This window comes from Clupea harengus, chromosome 8 (assembly GCF_900700415.2).
Source record: "Clupea harengus chromosome 8, Ch_v2.0.2, whole genome shotgun sequence".
In the NCBI taxonomy this organism is placed as follows: Eukaryota; Metazoa; Chordata; class Actinopteri; order Clupeiformes; family Clupeidae; genus Clupea; species Clupea harengus.
In genome coordinates, this window is record NC_045159.1 from 11,247,575 (window position 1) to 11,269,334 (window position 21,760).

The 21,760-nt window shown below is 42.7% G+C and overlaps 1 protein-coding gene across 9 annotated transcripts in view; it reads right to left on the bottom strand.

The window, feature by feature from the left end:
- LOC105901021 (roundabout homolog 2-like) overlaps positions 1-21,760 on the bottom strand; it is a 174,538-nt gene that overhangs the window by 103,550 nt on the left and 49,228 nt on the right. For 4 of the 9 annotated variants that reach the window (XM_031571836.2, XM_031571833.2, XM_031571835.2 and 1 more), the window contains exon 1: positions 5,328-6,004. The exons of the other annotated variants lie outside the window; for them this stretch is intronic. In XM_031571836.2, the coding sequence (XP_031427696.1) occupies positions 5,328-5,382 (55 nt within the window). In that variant the 5' untranslated portion in view covers positions 5,383-6,004. Of the gene's footprint in view, positions 1-5,327; positions 6,005-21,760 lie in introns of those variants that run through there. 9 annotated transcript variants of the gene reach the window in all.

Sequence of the window (21,760 nt, forward strand, 5' to 3'; positions counted from 1 at the left end):
TCCCACACACACAGCGAGAGAGAGAGAGAGAGAGAGAGAGAGAGAGAGAGAAAGAAAGAGAGAGAGAGACAGAGAGAGAAAAACACCTACAGCACAGCTAATGTTTGTGGCCTTCATCATCTAAGGCTTAGGCATTCAGTGCCTTGGTCTTTCAAGTGACTGCTATTAGTACTGGAAGCAGTACTAATAAAATACTGTCAGTTTTGAGTGAAGAGTACTTGCTACTGTCTCTCCTTGCATTTAAAAGTGTAACTGGGATGTAAAGAATTGAAGGGGCGGTCCATTTCACTTTGACTTCATAAGGTTTGTTGGCCAGTCAAGTGGATCATTGCACACACTGTTAGACATTTTTGTGAAATCTGCACTTTTTTACTGTGATTTATACAGTACATTATTGTGTAACTGCTTTGTAGTGCATTACTGTACATCATGAATGCATTATATATTATGTAGACCAGATGTCCGGCATAGAATTGTGTATCCCACGATGTGGAGAAATATAACATTTTCCTGTGAAAAGCTTGCTCTAGGGGTTCAGGGCATGCCTCTATAAAGTGCTTTGGGACCATTTCCATTGTTGATGGTGCTATATAAACGAATGCAGTTGATTTGAATTGAAATTGAAAAGCTGGAAAACAGCAAAACTGACATAATAATAAATCAGAAGTCAGAACTTTTTCATTTCTCTGCTCTGACTCATGACCCATGTGCAAAAGTGTTCGCAGCATAGCTCTCAAAAGTGTGCCAATATACAGTATATAAACTGATGCACAATGCATATTAAGCTCTTTGCCGGATTATGGTGCAGTACGGGTGTTTTTGAATGCCACATGTCTTCAAGTGACCTTACATATCTAGGCACAGTATGTGAATAAATAAAGCTGGTCAGGTGCCGACGTGTTAACAGGTGTAGGCTTTACATCCCAAAGAAGCTACAGTGCTCTCATTTCTGTTTATGAACTTCTGAGCAGTCTATTGTATTGAACAAAGTTAAAGTACAAGCAGCATACAGACTTCATTATCCATCTTTAGCCCACTGTGCTACTTCATTAACTGTCCTCCCGGTGAACAGCATGCCTTCCAATTCCAATCTGTTCTCATTATTTTGAAATACAAAACAAAAACAAAACTTTACATTAAAGACATTAACTAAAGTTAATAGAAAAGAACACAAGAAAAGCTTCAACAAATAGTTGGATAGCACCTCTTTAAAATTCCTTCAATCAAAAACCATCATCATCATTATGAAGTGGCTTACTACATTAAAAGGCTTTGAAAATGACAAATAATGACAACATTTTAAAGCTTGTTTATAGTTTTAACATAGGCTAACAGTGCCTTTTTAACATTTCCGAAGTGAATCTTTGTTTTAATTGATAGAATTCATTTTAAGGTGGTACTAAAAGCAGATGTGAATTACAGTAACTCAGTCGGTGGAGTGACAACACCATCACGACCATGGGTTCCATACCCAGGATGCATATATGATGAAATGTGTTGTAGCTAAGGCATTTGCTAGTGGTTTATATCATCATTCACTTGTTTACACCATTCCACAAATAGCAATTTTCCACAAAAATCAATCATTATAACTCATAAGCAAATCACACAAACAATTGACATTGATTTCCTTACTGGTGCGATTCCTAAAATTCCCACTGAGTAAGTTACATTTTCCCATAATGCAATTGTGATTTACAGTAATTCCCTGCTGTACTATAGTCCTATCGCTATGGCCTAATATTTTTTTCTCAACAGGACTTTGTTTAGAAACATTACCTAATGGGCTCCAATGCTAATTACAAATCCATTTGACAGAATCCATAAAGAGACAATAGGCTGTCTTCAAAAGGACCCCAGGATTGCCTGAAGGCTTTGAACTATGACCTTCTGTCAAATATTTTACTTTTTCTTTGTGCTCAGACCTATTACAATTATATACATAACAATCTGGTACCTGGTATACACATAACATTGTCTCCCATGAAGAAAGGACTGATTTCAAAGAACCATGTTGGGTAGTTAAAGATTTGACATTAGGTTACAAATTCTAACCTAAGGATAACATAAGGTATACCATGTGGTACCAAAGTATTTAATTGAAAATTTTAAGTTTGATGGCTGTGGTTATTTTGAAAGATAACCAGCCAATGTGTGAGCTGTCTACCTGAATGGTGAGGAAGGCAGACTCCAAAGTAGTTCTGCACAGTGATAGGGTTCAAGATTCATTTGAGACAGAATAAGTTGCGTTCTAAACCAAAAAACTGGGATTGATAACCTCCACATTACAACTACCATGTCGCTGAGGTAAGCGCACTGAAAAGAACCACTAGGAGGTCTACGAGTTAGAGGTCCAATTTAATATGTTAAACAGTAGATCACTCTAAAACAACATTACAGTGATTTACTGGCGAATAGCTGCCAGTAAGATACTGCTGTCTGTTTTTTACAGTAGGCTTATTCCTAATGTAGATTAAAAAACAGTAAAGTACTGAAAAAAAGTATTACAGCAACTTACTGTTGCCTTTTTTTCTGGTAATTTACCGGAGATAATGTAAAGCATTTTTTACAGCAGGCATCTTGTTACTGTGAATACTATGGCGATATAAAAAATAGAAAAGAACTACACTACGTTACTGGCCAATAGCTGGCAGGAACTTATTGTGATTTTCAGAACATATGTGTGCAGTACATATGCAGTACAACAGTGCAGTACATATCCAACTGCACAACTGTACTGTGTATACAGTGTATGAATAACAGTACATGCATTTACATAGCTCTGGCGATTGAAACTATGTGTGTGTGTGTGTTTGTGAGTCTGTGTGTCTGTGTGTGTGCTGTGTGTGTCTGTGTGTGTCTATGTGTGTGTGTGTGTGTCTGTGTGTGTGTTTGTATGTGAGTGTTCATGCATGCATATAGTCTTTTCACTGCTTTATAGTTCATGTGAATGGGCATCAGCACAGTGGCCACGTAAGCGCAGAAATGTCACTTGTCATGCTTCACTGATATTTCCTGGAGTCCGGGCTAAACTGAGAACACAAGCATACGAGAAACAGCACTCTCTTTTGCGCTCCGCCATCCGCACCCAATGGTCTGTCATATCCATTTCAGATGCCATTTCCCTGGCACATCCAATTGCAAAGGAGAACAATTTCCTATACTAAAGTCAATTGGTAGCAGTCATAAAAAATAACTGCTGTATGTTGCCTTGTTCTCCGACAACTATGGCAGCACCATTTAAATGTAATTTTCTTTGTCATTAATAATTTAAAACGTGTTAATAAAAAAGGGAAAAGGCCACTGAGGATACCATCTCCTCATGCATGCATGCATACGTAATGGCAATATACTTTAAATTAGCCCTGTGATATGGGGGGGGGGGTAATCAATCTTAACACTGCCAGTTCAAACAGAGCAATCAAAGGTAAATAGAGCCACCATGTCTGCGCAGATGTGGGGCTTTGTCTCATCCCAACCAGCTTTCAAGCTCAGCGGCCCAGAGAGCTGAATGTGGGGCCTGGTGCAGATCTAGCCCCAATCCGGCAGACAGTCGACCCAGACACGGCCCAGATCTGGCCCAGAACCGGCAGACAGTCGACCCAAACATGGCCCAGAACTGGACCAGGGGTTGGCTGCAATCAGGGAGGCGGTCTACTAGTAATGCATATACATGCAGACACAAAAACACACAGCACAGCCTACATCTATCCATAATAAGCCTGAAAAAAAACTGAGTGGTTGAGCTGGAAAATTGGAGGTGGGAAGGACATCAAAAAAAAAAAGAGCTGTTTTTATGCTCTTTTATCCGCAAGTGTTAACCCTGACAGACTTCCTCTTTTCACATCTTAAAAGTGATAAAACTGTTTCATGTTCCCAGCCAATTCAGCTCTGGAGGGAGGGGTAGGCTTTCACCTAGCTCTTAACTTAAAGATACAGTGCCAGAAAACTGTAATACACCAACTCAATTTGATAAGAAGATGAAAATAGGCATCATGCAGTTCTACAATTACATATTTGACCTTGACCATCATATTTTACCTTAATGGTAAAGCAACCATCTACCAAACACCAATCAGACCATCAGTCAAAATGAAACTTTTGTCCTTGAGTTGCACTGTGAACAACCAGGGGGTCTTAAGCTGTCATGCAATTACTATTATATCTACTCGTGTAGTTTGTCATTTTATTCTCAGAGCAGAAAATGTGAAGGGCATTTGGGGTTTAGAGAAATGTCATTTATGAAGGCTGTCTGTCTTCAATAGGACCAGGACCTATTACAATTATATACACAACCATCTGGTATCTGGTATAAGCATAAAAGTGTCTCCCATGAAGAAAGAACTGCTTTCAAATGTTGGGTAGTTTAACATTTGTCATTAGTGTTACAATTCTAACCTAAGGACAACAGTGAAAAACAGAGCAGGCTGAAAGTAGCTGCCATGTTGAAAGTATGGTCTCCAACAGAACATGTTCAAGAAAATCATGCATGCCACACCAGCCTAACCTACTGAGCGTGATCCACAGATGCTTGTCTACTTGTGGCAAAACCAGGAGCTGAAGGAGGTCATCATCCTAATTAGTCCTTAATTGACTGTAGTACTAGCACTGAGGTTCCACTGCAGACCTGACCAGTGGCTCTTTCAAATGTATAATCACAGACAAGTAATGAGCTCTTGGGAATGTGGAGTTTTAAGGGTATCTGACAAGGTCTTAAAAGTAAAACATCTTAAATAACAGATAATGTAAGTATTTTGGGAGGATGTTGGACAGGTATGACCTGACAAAGTACAGCCACCTGTGTGAAATATTTTTGATTTCATACTTTGATTAAGCCAATTAATTGATTTGATATGGTACATTGTAGTGTATCATTTGACCAACGAATTAATGAAATTACTCGACTAAAGGCATGAAAGTGAGTAATTGAATCACGATCTGGTTAAAGCCTGTACGAATTAATTTAAGTCCTGCCGCAACGCATCACGTTAATTGATACTTCAGTATATGTAATGGCTGCTACTTGCAATGCATCCAGCATCAACTGAGTGGTCTTGATGGACCTAGATGCTTTTGCTCTGTATATCTTCGCTATAATTCTTCAGTCTTTTTTTTTATTAAATAGAAACAAGTGGAATCATATCAAACTGCTGCCACTTCAGACAATAGACTTCCATGGTCGCAGAAGCAATAACAGGAATTCCTTCCTGAAAATGATACCTTAAACTGTTGCATTAGCTTCTATTAATATATGTTCTGTACCACTAATAAGCACATTTTATAACTTTAGCTGTCCTAATCACAAATAACTCTTACATCCAACTCACCTATTACTTGCGTATGCAAAATTCCACAGAGGATGGCAAACTGAAGCGGATTCATTGTGGCATAGTAACCTCCACGTTCACGAGTGAACAAACTCCGGACACCACTACTTCAACCAACTTGCAGATTGGGTGATTTCACTCCTTGGGTGATACAAGCTCTTATCAGGTTCAAGTTCTTGGTAGTTATTGATAGACCGTTTAGATTCAAGCCCAACGGGGGCTAGTCCGTCCTTCTCGAGAGCGCAACGTGTTGGTTCGATGTCAAGTGGTCCCTCAATAACAAGTCAACCTCTCCATCAACCTGTCCTTTCTCCTCTTCACCTCACTCGCCTTCAAAAAGATGGGAAGGGGGGAATCGTGTCAAACAGTCCACTCAACTCTGAGAGATATTTGTTTCCTACCCTCTATCTAAATTTAAACGTTTTCATTTTGCTCTTTGCTTGCAGAATTTTACCCCTGATATCTCCTCCACCAATTGTCTAGTAAAGGTCGCCTTTTTCGCTTATCCGTTGATAAATAAAAAAATCCAGCACCTACTCACAGACCCACATGAAAGCATTTTAAATTTCACATGATCAGAGCTAGCGCTCACTTCGGTGCCCGCTCCGCACGGCGTGCCATCGATGTGTGTGTAGTCAGACAGCGCTGAATGACTGCACTCGGTTGATCCTCCGCCAATTGAAAACCTTGACACAACAGTCAGACGCCAATGCGAGGCAGCTTCAGCCGTACCATATACCCTCACACAGTAAATGCAACAGTACGTTGATGATATGTGTTAGAGTATAGACTTTGTAATAAGAAGCATTTTAATTTAAAGTTAACAGAGAAAAGATAATACATTGCGGGCAACACGCAGTAAGGTAGGCTATGTTTGTTTTAGTATCTGTGAACTGTGGGTTCTGAGCAATGTTCGTTAAGAAGTCATACAATACTTGTATTTAATGCTTTTTTATTTAATAAGTACAGAATATAAAATCGACAAACATTGCCGTGAAAAGCAATATCACAAGCTGAAGTCAAACGCACTATAACTGTAACGGTGTTCTCAAAAACGCTGTAATGTTTTGGCGGCCCCTATTGACGTGGTGACTAGGCTTATTGGCAATACCGATGGTGATCGTTTAATGGCCGTTACAGCAATTATCTTGGTATGGGGTCAATAATCATCCGACTGTCTAGCATCCTGAGGCAAAAACCGTCTGTGTTTGGAATAGTATTGGACGATTCTACCCACGTTAAGATAAACCTACTGTCGCACAGTGACCCGAAATCACATATCACATTCTAGATTTAATTTAGATAACACTGAAATGTTTTGCAGTCAGCCATGTAGTCACATTATAGGCTGAGTAAAGCAATTATGTGGCATGTATGGTCAGTACTCTACTGGAAGAAGAGAATGTGTGCACATATGACGACAAAAATCCATCTTATTGATTGTCCTATATGCAATGTAAATAGTTTTTGATTACCCCTGTTTTTCTGTGAAGCTGACAATTCAAAGCGTATGGTATATGTACTGTTTGGGTGAAACGCAGCTGAACTCTTTATAAAAGCCAAGAGGAAAGTAAAAAGCCTCTCTGTTGGATAGAAGCACAGATTATCACCACCCACTCAAGCACACTCTCTCCCCTGCTCCCTCTGTGGCAAGCCAACCTCCGTCTCCCACAAACACTTCCATCACTCAAGACAGGCTAAACCGTTCAATGAAAAGCAAATCTATACCTCTGCAGCTGTGAACTGCAACCTCAACACCAAGTTCCCACGCAACCCCAACTTATGCTGTGGGAAGAATGACACAGGGCTCTGTGCTCTGTGTCTGATCTGTTCCCTCTGCTGATGCTACAAGAGTGAGTGAAGGCTGCAGCTCAGGGCACTGGTGATAATGAGCCTGAGGCTGAGTGCAGGAGTTCTTATGAATGAATGGGCTGCTATCAGATCTGTGGAGATCTGACAACTAACAGCTATTGTTTAGCATTGGAAACAATGAGATGCTGTCATGTGAAATGCACAGGCACTTGCTCCCTTACAGTTACAGACACACACACACACACACACAGATATACAGACATGTCCTTTCTCTGACATGCACACGTGCGTGCGCACACACACACACACACACACACACACACACACACACAGATATACAGACATGTCTTTTCTCTGACATGCACACGTGCGTGCGCACACACACACACACACACACACACACACACACACACACAGATATACAGACATGTCCTTTCTCTGGCATGCACATGTTTGTGTGTATTTGCACGTATTTTGTGAATTTTTTTCCGTGTTTTTCTTCAAGCCATCTGCAAACATATGTGAGTGACTTCACGCGTAGGCATCCAGAGGCATAGAGAGACAAATATGTGCACGTACGTACGCACACACACACACACACACACACACACACACACACACACACACACACACACACACACAATTCAATGAAAAGTGTAACACACACACACACACACACACACACACACACACAAACAAACAAACAAGCATCCCAACAAATAAAACACAAACACATTCACCTGAAGACGAAAATTAAATTAAATATAGCAGTAGAGGCGAAGATAACCTTGAAGAATGTAGCAAGGCTTTCTCCTTTCTGTTCTTCAGGAGGGAGTGAGCCAGCGCCACGCTAACAGAGCTTACCATATTAAAATTAAACTGAGTACATGTTTGGCATATCCCATGAGTCACCAAGTCATTATTTTCCTGCTGTAGTCCAACTGAAAAATGAACTGCAGCTATCTACCGCAGATAATTTGGGCTTCAGGAGACGGCTTGTGCATACAGACTCACCACCAATGAACACACGAATACAAGTCATTATAGTACTTGCTTTAAATAGCAAGGGGACAAATCCCCTTTTAAAAAAAATCTTGCACAACCATATACACAGATGGGCCTGTAAAGGTGTGATTGTAGAGGGGATAATTGGTTCGAGAGTTTGCAATGTGGCTGTGTTTATGTGTGTGTGTGTGTGCTTGGGGGTGCATTCTAGGAGACAGAGAATAAAAAAAGCATTGGTTAGAGAGTTTGCAATGTGGCTGTGTTTATGTGTGTGCACAGTATATGTCTGTGCGTGTGTCTATTTGTGCAGCTTATTCTAACATGACATCCAAGAGTTGTTTATGTACTAACCTGACACTTCATCCTGGTTTAACAACCAGGAGGTCAACTGCATCCCTCTTTCAGCAACAATCAATGGCATCGATAAGCATCTAAGCACAGCTTTCTGTCTGGGGGCCGGGGCAAGACCGCTGTCATTAGCAGCCATTGATTTTATGGATGAAAGAATGTCTCCCTTACACTACTCTTATCGGTGTGTGTTAGTGTTTAGGGCAGGTCCATGAACATACCGCTTAAAAGTAATGTATGACTTACAGTCGATACACTCACTCATGTAAACTCGTCAAACATGGTTTGAGTAGACTCACATTGTGTGAGAGATATTGGAAGCAAGGAATGATGGAATTTGATCAAGGTAGGAATATTTCTAATGCTCCATTCTCCTCCTCAAGGTTCAGCTTGCATGCACTCAGTTATCTATGATTTTGTAAGCATCCACCTTTCTAACCAAAAGCTGTATTGATCAGCCTAACGGCCAACTGGGATACTGTGCCAATCCTTGTTTTTCCTCTGACTGTTTGCACATGGAGCTTGAAGTCTATCTGTATCCATCATGCACCATGCAGTACACACACACTGTACACACATTAAATGTAACCATTTACAGTTGTGTACCAATTATGCTGATTCTACTTCAGAAGGTCCTTTGAAGGCTTTGAAGCCTTCTCTCCAGATCACATCATGCACCCTTGGCTCTTGCCTTCTGATCAGCCCTCACTGAAGTGGGTCATTGGCCCCAACCTCCTTTTCCCATTCCACTGAGACACAAGGCTCAGGGTCAAGGGTCATGCCTCAGTCATCATACAGACAAGCAACAGGAGCCACGGGGACAGAACAGGACAGGAGCAGAAGCTGGGTGGAGGCCCCCACTCCACTGAAAGCCTGACAACTTTAAAGTTCCACTGCCTTGTATTGTTATGAGAATGACACAATAGTCATGGTGGTGACAGAAGAAATCATGTCAGTTTGTGATTGGAAACTTCTAATATATATATATATATATATATATATATATATATATATAATGATTGATATTGTATTGTATATAATGCTTTCTATATACAATACACACAGTGGACCTTATACAGCAACATTCTCTGAAATTTCTCTTATTAGCATCGATAACGACCCCTAAACATTATATACGGGCATGTGTTGTGGCGTATGCAAATGCTCTGGCACAGACCCAAGCATTGGAGAGATGCCACCAAAAAAGGCTGTAAGAAGAGGAACTTCAACAGTAGTGAAATCAACATAGTGTTAAATAAACTTAAATAGAGTAAACGTGTGTGTAAATTTGATTTATATGAAAATGTGTTTTTTGCATGTTCCTCAAATTTAAAACTTATGTTTCCTTGCGTTGGACAGCAATTGTGTGGACTGTGAACACACTCGAGCACTTACATTTTCTGTTACCCAAGAGAAGAGCAAAAATAAGAAAACTTTGGTAAATCCCAGAAAACAATGGGTACTAACAAAATAAGAACAAATTGTGGATACGAACAGAAATAAGAGGAAATGTGTTCATATATTGCTTCCTGCATGAGGCCCACTGTGCACGCCATACATATGTGAAAAAGCGTTGCATGCACACCTTGAAAATGGAGGGCTTGGTGTAGTGGTCACATTCAAGAACTCCTGTATTTTCTTGGCAGAGTTTTTTTTTCTATGTAAGATGCACTGCCAGAAGCCTTAGTACTCCACTGAACTAGCTAGTTATTTCACAAGCCATAAAACCACTCAAGACAGATGCAATCGAGAGCAGCCCAGGCTCTTCAACATCCCCACTGAGTGCTTCAGACCCCCGGCCATTACCACCATTATAGAGCTGACAGTAAGAGATAAACTACACAAGTAAACACCCAGCACCACTGAAATGTTGTATAACAAGCCTGCTTTCTTTCTCTCTCTCTGCTCCCTTCCTCTTTCTTTCTCTCTCCTCCCTGCCTTTCTCTCCCTACCTTACATCCTCTCTCTCCCTCTGAATTCACTGTCCTCTGCCTCTTTTTCTTACTCTTCATACCCTCTATATGACTCTATCCCTCTCTCTTTCTTTCTCTGTTTGTCCATGGTATTCGCCGTTCTACAGACTGGAGGTAATGAAGCCACTAATGATCTCTTTGACTGGGGCCCTGGTTCTCTCCAGCCGCCCTTCCCTTGCCTTCCCTTGCCTTCCCTCTCCTCCCTCTCTCTCACCACCTCCACAGCTCAGGCCAGTGGGCTGAGAGGCTGGAGGTGTGGACATTAAATTAAATCCGTGGGGATGTTTTATGTTCAGAGAGAGAGATATGTGTGAAGCCCTCGAGCCCCCGGTCCAGCAGAGTCAGGGCCCATTTCCAAAGGGAGAGGGCAGCCGGCCACTCTGGTAATTTATGTTTCAAGGCCAGCGCTCAAAGACGAGGCGGGAGCGGTTCATACTGTACGCCGTGCAAACAGCCCTACCCGCCACCGTTGGTTGAAGGGTCAAAAAGCCCACTGCCCATATTTTCATTTCATTTGTTTATTTTCAGTTTTTTTTTGGCTGTACACATTTGAAACTGACACTTTTGACCTGACACTCAATCCCTCATCCTGTCAGATACACTGAGGCACAGTTGTTGCCTGGCAACACATGCAAGTATTTTTCCAGTGTAAAAAAATAAAAATAAAAATCACGCTTTGCACTGACCATCATCCATCTCTCCACTTTTCCGCCCTGTCTCCTCTCTCGCTCTCGCTCACGCTCTCTCTCTATTCCCCCCTTTGCTTACTGCCTGGAACACACACTCTAAACAGTGTCAAGGTCGCAGCCCTCTTTGTGCACACCATTACCTCTTCGTCCTGGTGTTTGTTCAGCCCAGGCATGTCACAAATAACAGATGGTGCCGCTGGCCTGCTAGTCAACACAAGACTGAGTCCACAGGGCTTACAGGACGAGTGGACGCCTGTCCAGCTTACAGTGGCTCGTAGGGGACACTATGTTAGAGTGCCATCAACAGGAGAAGGACATGGTCTATTGTGAATTTGGCCTTTGAATAAAGCCTGTTTGGGTTTGTTGGTGTTAGGTTCCAATGGGCTCAAATGTTTCATATAGAAAACAAATAACAAACCTTTGTGTAGGAAGTTTGCAAAAATACACTGCGCTAGTCTTTTGTGCATCCAATAAAGAGTTGTGTATGGAAGAGAGCGTGTGGAAGATTGTTCTAGAATGTGTGTTGGAAGCTTTTCTTCAGACCCCATTACCTTTTTTGCTTTGATGGTGAAAGGCTTCCATAGACAGAGAATAAAATGTCTACCATCAGACTCTTCTAGAAGTAGAGATGACTTCAAGTAAAAGTTTTGTCAGGAGAAATAAGACTGTGATAAATGTGTGAGTTTTTTTTTAAGGGAGTGGGGGGGGGGTTAGTCTGCCCCACTTAGCATCTTCAGGCCTCAGCCAACACAGACAGCCATCACACAGGAGCATGTCCAAGAGTTCACCCAAAATGTAGCTCAACATAGTGTTGACATGAGTGCCAAAACAACATCAAAATGCTTTTGGCACTGAGATTAGTGGAGAAAAGCTTTAGTGAACCATACACTCATATTCTCTGTAGCCGTTATCTACTGATTATTTTCACTATAGAGGAATTAGTTTGTCTGTTGAGAATCACAACAAATGGAATTCTCGAAAATAAATTACTGCTAGGTGGAAAACACACAGAAATGTTCTGTTGTCCAGGGATATCCAGACTGACCTTTGACCTGTGTCTGCTGCCTGGGGGCAGGTCATGTGATCGAGTGTTTGGGATCGATCCATACGCTTCTGCTAATGCACTTGTGAACTATAATTTCAATATCAATGAGAAAGCGAACCTCACTGAGCCAGAGCACCTAGTAATGGAAAACCAAAGCAACTCCAAGGAGTCCATTACTACTCCACAGATGCTCTACAAGATGTGTCTCTTAGAGGGAATTGGGTTCCTCTTGAAAATGTAGTGAAGGTTTAATTTTTGTTCAGTTTGATGTCCTATTACATTTCTCTTTTCTAAAGAGATGGACACTTTTTTTCTAATCTCAAGCAACCTCTCACTTTAATTGCATTGCTCCTTCTGCCACATTTCATTCCGATGGTTTTGAGGTTGTCTGTGATTATACACAAAACGTCTTCTCCAGACTGAGGGCTCTTGGGGAGATGCAGAGAGACAGACAGGAAAAGAGGGTGAGAGAGAAGGAGAGAGAGAGAGAGAGAGAGAGAGATAGAGAGATTTAGGGAGAGAGCAAGCTCAGAAATTACCCACCACTCGTTTAGAATCTGACTCCAGACATCAGACACAACGCCCCCCTTCCACCTCCCCATCCTGATACAGTCCCACCCCCCCCCATCCTACCTCCTCCTCCCCATCCTGATACAGTCCCACCCCCCCATCCTACCACCTCCTCCCCAACACATACAGGTCACAAAGGTGCAGCCGAGCCTGAGAAGACACTCAATTCCACCAGCACTGCTTAAATCTATTAAAGGTGAAAAAGGGGTCTATTCTGTCTCGCCCGCCCACCCACCCCCAACAGAACACACACACACACACACACACACACACACACACACACACAGAGAGAGAGAGAGAGAGAGAGAGAGAGAGAGAGAGATGATGTGCTGAGGCAGATGTGAGTGAAATGGCTCTCCAGATACACACAGTTATCCAGCCAGAGGGGGTAGTGTGTGTAATCAAGCACAAGGACATTTACACAATTTGTTTTTCCTATGGATGAGCAGCAGCAGCAAAAGGAAAAAGGAGAAACAGTGTTTCAGAGAGAGAGAGAGAGAGAGAGAGAGAGTGAGGGAAACAGAGGAAGGAGAAGCACACAGAGCAATGGAGAGATAGAGCAAACCAAAAAAAAAGAGGTGCAGAATTGAGAGGACTCAAACAGAAGGAGGGAGAAGAAAAAGCCCACACCCTGTCGTCCGCTTTTACGTGCCCAAAACGGCAGATAATAGACTTCTCCCATGCGTGTAAACATTGCATTTCCATAGAAATGGCCACTTTGTCGCGTCTCGGGCGGGTAGCGAGGGCGAGAGAGAGAGACAAAGAGAAAGAGAGAGAGAGAGAGAGAGAGAGAGGAGGAGAGAGGGGATGTGCCGTTTGCCTCTTAATCCTGTTAGCCTTCCTAGAACTGCTGCGATGTTCCAGCTGAAGGAAGCAAATTAAAACAAATAGACAGAACCAGGCATGGCAGCAGAGCAGAGGAGGAGGAAGAGGAGGAAGAGGAAGAAGTGGAGAAAAGGGAAAATATCAACCCCTAAAGGCTTGTGGGCACGGAGACAATGATCTGCTGCCTTCTCTTCCTCCCTCCCTCTCTTTTTCTCTTTCTGCCTCTCTCTTTTTCTTCTCTCTCTCTTTCTCCAGCTCACTCTTCTTCTTCCTCTCTTGTTTGTTTACTCGCTGACAAAAAGGAACATCACCTTTCATCATGCATTTGCATTATCTATTGTCTTCATCATCACCCTGAGCCACTTGCACACAGCTCATCGTCATGCATGTTGTGAATGCTGAAATCAATTTTTCTGCTTGTTTTCTTTTTTTTCCTTTCTCTCTGCATTGAATATATTCAATTATAGCACTTTGCTGAAGGGCAAAGTATTGGTTGAAGAATCAGGGCATAAAGAACAAACAATGCTGATCAGAGGACTCAAAGTGAAAACTATCAGGGATCGTTTTGCAAAAAGAGGAAATTATAATGGCTGTTTTATCCCATCACACCATCATACAGGATTTAGAATTCCAGACACAGGATCTGTCTGTGTGTGTTGGGGGGGGACATCGGCACACACAGACACAACCCAAACATATTCAGACGACTACATGCGGGCGCGCACACACACACACACACACACACACACAAACTCATACACACACACCACACACCACACACACACACACACACACACACACACACACACACACACACACACACACCACACACACAGAGTTACCACTTCCACGGTTCTGATGTGTCTTAATTAGCCCCTGAGTGAGGTACAGTAGCTTTCTGGAAGAAAAAAAGAGTGTTTATTCTGCCTTGATTTGGCAGCTGGGACAGATATTTGTGTTCCTAGACCTCACACGGCCCCTTTGAAATCCCTGCAGTCCCAAGCAGGGGAGGGAGCAGTGGAGGCAGCAGCGAGAGCCCACGCCGCCACATACTGCACTGCTGCCCCCTGCTGGTGTTCTGCTGTTTGTACAGGCCTCCGAGGCAAACCCATCACGACGCGCCCAGTTGATACGCAGAGAATGACGGGTCCTGGACACACACACCTCCTCTCAAGGACAGGAGCTACTTGCTGAAAGGAGAGGAAGTGCCAGGATACACACACACACACACACACACACACAATGTTGATGTTTCAGCGCATGGGTCGCTGCCTACTCAGAGCGGATCATCCATTAACACAATCATCCTAAATATCACCTCATAGTTAAATATCTAATAAGCAGTAGAGTAAAGTAGAGATTGTATTGTGACTGTTACACAGCCAGGTATTAGCAGAATAAAAAGAGCCCAGGAGGCCAAGTTGAATTCTTCGCCTCCTGTTCCCCTCATTACAGAGATATTGACAGATCTGGTTCAGCCTAATCTATATGTGCAGCCATTAAATCAGCTCAGCCATAGATCCACGCTGGGGTCGCTGTGTTTCTCAGCCAGTGGAGAAAAAAAAAAGCCAGGCAGGGACATAACAGGAGGCCGGTCAGCTGGAACACCATTCACCCCTTTATTTTTTTCCAGAACATTCTAAAAGACCAAACAAAGAACGAGGAGAGAATCAATCCCAGACATCTGCACTCGCGCTAGGAGGAGACCAAAAAGTGTCCACAGCACAACAGACAGTATTACAACACAGTAGAACACGCCGTTCTATGAATAAAATTACACTTATTGTCTCTCCTCCACCACCGGGCTGCAAAATCAGCAGATGCACCGATTTCACAGGCAATCACTTTGAAGAACAAACTTACAAAAATGAGAAAAACGAGGAAACCAGTGTGTCTTTTTTTCAGTGCAGACACTTAACTCACCCATTTTACTAGCCCTTGCAACACTGAGCAATTTTCCTGGCTGGAAACAGCACCAATACACACACCACACACACACACGACCTGATGAGCAGAATGGTTAAAATGGGAGAAATGGTTGCATTATTCTGGACAAACTGTACAGCGAAACCCTCTCCATCGAGTAGGAACTGAATGTGTGTTAGGTGCCAAAGTTAACACGCATCAAAAAGAGTAATTTGTGCCCCCCCCCCCCCCCCTTTTCCCGGTCTAGCCTGTCTGCATCACCAACCCCACTTCCTACCAACCACAATTATAGTTCTGTATATAGGTAAATAACCCCTGAACAGGGTTTGGTCTATTTTTTAGCAATAATTTGAAACGGATTGAATTGGTTTGTGATGGCAGAAATGATCTGGTTGTGTGGTAAGTAGCTAGTTAGTTATGTAAAGGGCTGTGCTGAGCTATGACTGGTCTGCTTATGGCTATGGTTGTATCGGTTGTAAACTTAAGTCTGAGCTCCGTCCTCCAAAGCCTTCACCGTTCTCATAGTGTCAGTGAATTAAAACAATGTTTTGATTGGCAGACACATCATGATGACCAGCCAATCAAATTGTAATCTATCATTTATATTCTGTAATCTGTTGGAAACATTAGCAGCCAAATACTTCTCTGGGTTTGTTTAATGCAACAAGAGAGTAAATGCTAGCAACTTTAAACAGGATAAGTAGCCTAATTCACTTCACTTCTGTTTTCCCTAATCATGATTAGCTGACGTTGACAAATAGAGGATTTTGATAATAATCTTTTTAAAGTGTTAATTGAGTATAGATATGGTAGCCTCTGGGTTATGCAAGAAATATTGATTCAAAATACCAACCTATCAGCAGCAGGCTAAACCATGCAGTTCTGTGGTCCCTCTCATCTCAAAATGCTTGAAAAGTGTGCATTTACTATAAACGCCATAAAAAAAAAGAAATCTTCGAGGGTGATACCCCCAGAACAACTTAACTGTTTTAATATTACATTATTGGACATTTTCTGTCAAAGTAGAATTCAGTTGCCAACCCTACACATCCAAATGTCCTTGTAACACCACTGTCTGTTTAGATTTATCATATGATTAAATGAGGTAACGCCAGTGGCGGACCTTCAGGATCATTTATAAATTATACATAAGTGTAGGCTAGTCGTTAACTGTTAATTATCAATCTACACCTATACTATTTTCCCAATCGCTTCTCCTCCTGTCCAAGAAAAGACATCACAGTACCTCACCACCCCCAATCGACGACTACCGAATCACACAATTGTGCTGCAATCATTGGCGGACCATGTTTTTTTCAATGGTTATAGGCATTCAATGACCATTCATCTTTTTGTGGGACTAAGAACCAGTTAGGGGGCTATCTAGTTGAAGCCCCTGAAGGAAATGCTAATAAGCACAAGTTAGTGGAGGTATAAGTAAGTTGTTTTGAAGTGCATAACCTACACTATTTTTCACTCAAGTAACGCCCTACAATCAAACAAAACTATGAGTCGAGATGAATCTTTTCAATCATATATTGGACAGCAATACAGCAGTGTAAATGTGTTTTGAACTGTCCCCAACGAAGAGAACAAGGCCTACTTACCCTGTTCTCAGGTTGCTAGCATAGCAGTACCGTCACATTACATAAACAAACCCACAGTGAGTATGAGTTGAGGTTTTGGTGGATGACGATTCCGATAGATTACGCCCGCCTTTTAGACATTCTGACATTCCTGAGACCTGAATGGATCAAATCCATTCTCTTCCCATGCTCTGACAAAAGGAAGCAGTGTATGGCAGTATATGGCAACTGATGGATTCCATTCTTTTTTTTATGTTTGATGTTCAAAAGTAGGCAGGGATCGGGCCCTACTGGCCCTACCGCACACACTGATGAGGTTAAGTGTGCTACCCAAAGGAAGAGGATGGAGGACAGGAAAGAGAGGGACGAGAGAGAGAGAGAGAGAGAGAGAGAGAGAGAGAGAGAGAGGGAGAGAGAAAGGAGAGAAGGAGAGAGAAATGAAGGAAGGGAGGGAGGAGGAGGGCAGTGTTGGCAGAAAGATCAGTGTTAGCACACCACTGGAGGGAATGGGGGGAGAGAGGGATGGTGTGTGTGGTGAGGAGGGAGAGAGAGAGGCAGAGAGATGAAGGGGGAGAGGGAGGGAGAGAGAGCTGTGAAGGGAGAGACAGAGGGAGAGTAAGGCAGTAAGAGAGATGAAGGGAGGGACGGAGAGAGAAATGGAAAGAGGGAAGGAGAGAGGGAGGGAGATGAAGGGACGGCAAGAGAGAGAGAGAGAGAGATGAAGAGAGAGAGGGAGGGATGGAGACATGGCTGGCAGTGGAAGGCGCACTGGAAGCAGTGGATGCTAATAAGGCAAAGCCAGGCTGTTAAAGAGGCTTTCAGGAGCTTATGGAGGAGGGAGAGTCTCCATTCGGCTGCAGCTTTCCAGCTGAAAGACGGAGATCTGGAGGAGTTTAATAAGTCTCTCTCTAACTTATAACAGGAGGGGAAAAGAGAGCGAGAGAGAGAAAGAGAGAGAGAGGCAGAAAAAATACAAGCTTCTACTCTGCAGACCTCAGCTAAATCTTAAGCTCTTATTACATGTCAAATTCTGGCTGCTATTTGGTGAATAAGCTACCCTTATTCAGATATGTACAGAGTACTTCTTCACTGGCAGCTATTTTAGATAACGTTGGATTCAATTTACATTTAAATATACATACTGTATCTGTATATGTACTGCATCTGACAACTGTACATGTACTTCTGCCTGTGTCCTGCATGTCGATAGTTTTCACTCAAGGTTGCAGTTATCATATTTAGACCACATTATTGACACATAGACGGATCAAGAGTTCATCACCATACTGATCATCTGGAGTACAGGGCGGAGGATGGCAAGCCCACTCTGTGGAGAAAGGAGTTGATGGACAGGTATTGATTGATGCGTGTGAGCTGAACTAGAAGGTGATAGATGACCCTTTCAGACCTGCAAAAGGTTGACCTTTGATGTGGTTAGTGGGTTGTTGCAACATTGTCTTAACGTCAGCCAATCAGCTCCTCATCTGTATTCAGTTCTCTTCAGAGCAGCTAACCTGTAGTTGTGTCTGCATGTACACGACCCCCCCCCCCCCACACACACACACACTCACTCACACTCACACATCAATATCCTTATACTGGATTTTGTGTGGGAAAAATTGGAAAATGGTTTGCTCTCTAGGGACGGCTAAATTGACTCCATTTTTGCAGGTAAGCTCAATAAGAGCATGAAATGTGTTTGAAAGCAAACAAACTGGTACAGCAACACAGCTCCACAAATACACACACACACACACACACACACACACACGCGCGCGCGTGCATGCACACAAACAAACAAATTACAGCACAACCTGTTTATTGTAAAAGTCCATCTATCTGCCCATCCTGCTACATTCTGCTATCCGTTCTTCCTGTTATGCCTACATCTATCTATCCATCCATCCTTCCATCCCACACTGTGACAACCAGGATGTTCCTTCTTCATCCGTCTCCTCCCCACAATCCTCTGCCATTTCTGACTGATCTAAAGGGCCGTTTGCCTCCCCACCAACGGCCCAATCGCAGGCGGGCGACAGCGCCACGCAGCTTCTCCCGGGATGATAATACCCACCAATGACAGCAATAATCCCAGCATGCAGTGCTGCTCAATCACAGCCTTGCCTCCATCACGGGATTAGAGGGTGGGGGGTGAGGGGGTATGTCAGAAGGGAGGGAAGGACCCAGGATGAAAGGAGAGGAGAAAGAGAGAGAGGTGGATGAAAGAGAGAGGGAAAGGGAGAGAGAGACAGAAAGAGAGGGGGATAGATAGAGAGAAATGGAGAGAGAGATAAGAGAAAGAGAGAGAGATGGAAAGGGAGAGAGTGATTGAGGGACCACAGTGAGGATGTGTGTTATCAGGATGAAAGGAGGAGAAACAGAGGGAGGAATAAAAAGAGAGAGGGATAGAGAACACAACATGGGAAAGAAATGCAGAGATAAAAGCAATAAATCCCATACTGTACAGGCCTACATCAGGAGATGTCATCCTGCTGGAACATGAGGCAGAATGTGTGTGAAGGTGTGTATTTGTGTTTACATGGGTATGTGTGTGAAGGTGGGTATTTGTGTTAACATGGGTATGTGTGTTTAAATGTGATGATAATGCACATGAGGGAAAGGAGAAAAAAAGCGAAGTTGTGTGTACGCACAGAAAAGAGAATTTATACATTTATGAACACCCTATATGTGTATGTATCAGAAAGAGGGAGATGTTTGTATGTGTTTTTCTATGACAAAATGTTTGACTATGTGACTTTGATCGACTGTGTGTGTGTGTGTGTGTGTGTGTGTGTGTGTGTGTGTGTGTGTGTGTGTGTGTGTGTGTGTATGTGTGTGTGTGTGTGTGTGTGTGTGTGTGTTTAAATGAACTTGTACAGGCATGTGAAAATGCATACAGTATGAGTTCTAAATGTGTGTGTATGTATGACTCAGAGAACAGGCGATCAGCCCTGATTGGAAATGCAAATAAGAAAAGGCACACTGTGATAACATGAATATTGATTTGAACAATGTCTTTGAAACAGATGGCACGCTTGAATTCACTGGTCACGTTTTCATTTTTTTTTTCATTATGCAATTAACCCATCTATATATATTGAACATAAATATTCATAGGAAGCGTGCAGTTGGCTTTTGACGTGCAGGATTTTTGTCCTGAGCAGAAAAGGATGAAGTAGACAGTAAGCGGAGACAGTTTAATGTGGCTTGGTTGCATTGATCAGTAAACCAATAGCTATCCAGGTGCAGAACAGGATAAACAAACCAGAAAAACTAGCACATCTTGGTAGATGAAAGAGGCTCCAGAGTTTGATAGTAATTGATTATGAATGGCCACGTCAACAAGCTGGGCAGGAAAAGTTTTTAAGACAGCCTCGTGTAGAAAGGCTCATATTCTAGTTGACTTTAAAAAAGAACAAATATGTATAAAACACCTGCTGTTTCTCATCATTGCAATATGTTTTTTTTCTTCAACTACAAAGCATTACGGATGACACTTTATGCATCGTTGTTGCCGACACCATCTATGACAGCTCTGGACTTCAAAGTCTTTGCAGTATGTGTAATGACAATCTACTTCTAAGTGTGCAGAAGCATTCTGAGTTGTGGTCTATGTATTCTCTTGCACAACCTCTAATAAGCCTAGCTGCGATTACAATCCCTGAAACCAGAAAACCTGGTTCATGTTTATGTCTACATCATGCAACACACACACACACACACACACACCCCAACCCTCCATAAAAATATAAAGGCAGGTCAACACAACCGTAAGTAACACAAAACTGCCAATCAAATATAATTCATAGATTTAAGATCAGTGAAGTAAGTATATGTTCTTTGGAATACCACAGGGTACTTTTTAACATTAACAGCAGTCACAATTATTACTTCCTATTGGGCTTGATTGCATGTTCATTCATTAGTTTGACTTTCTCTAATGACATGCTCTCCCAGGGAAACCTATGCTAATTTTCAACTCCAACAAAATGACAGAAATGACACATTGCTTTAAAATCTACATGGAGACATAGTTTGACAACTAAACCATTGCTGTTTGAGAAGGTTACAGCTCCAAACTCGCTCCTGGTATTAAAAACAATTTGGGACACAGTGGGACACCAGCATGGGGGGTGGGACAGCGTTCCATCGCCTGTCAATTTGACTGTCCTCTTGAGTGTGACACAACAGGATCCAGCGACGTTATGAAGCATCAAGATCACATGACCTGTATCTCCTGACATTAAAACAAAGCACGCCAAAGCACTCTTCACGGGCACATCCCAACCCCCCAGACCCTTAACCCCCCCCCCCCAGTCCTCCGGGCGGCTGCTGGCTTCAGCGTCCCCATGGCAACCCACCCCGCTGCTTATCCTAATCACTTCAAATTAACCTTAATATGCAAAATGCTGAGGGGTGCGTGGGCTCGCTCAGCACGGCCGTGCCATCCTCTCCAGTCTCTCTCAATCCAATCACTGCCAGAGAGGGAGAGAGAGAACGCTAGGCTCGGTCTGATTGACGGCAAGGGGGAAATATAAACAAGCTTTCACGCGAATTTCGCTAATGCGTTTTGTCATTAGGTGCAGGTCATGGTCTAATTTTATTTCGCCGGGGCTAAAAGTTTGAGACGTTCTCTTAGAGAGAGAAAGTTTGG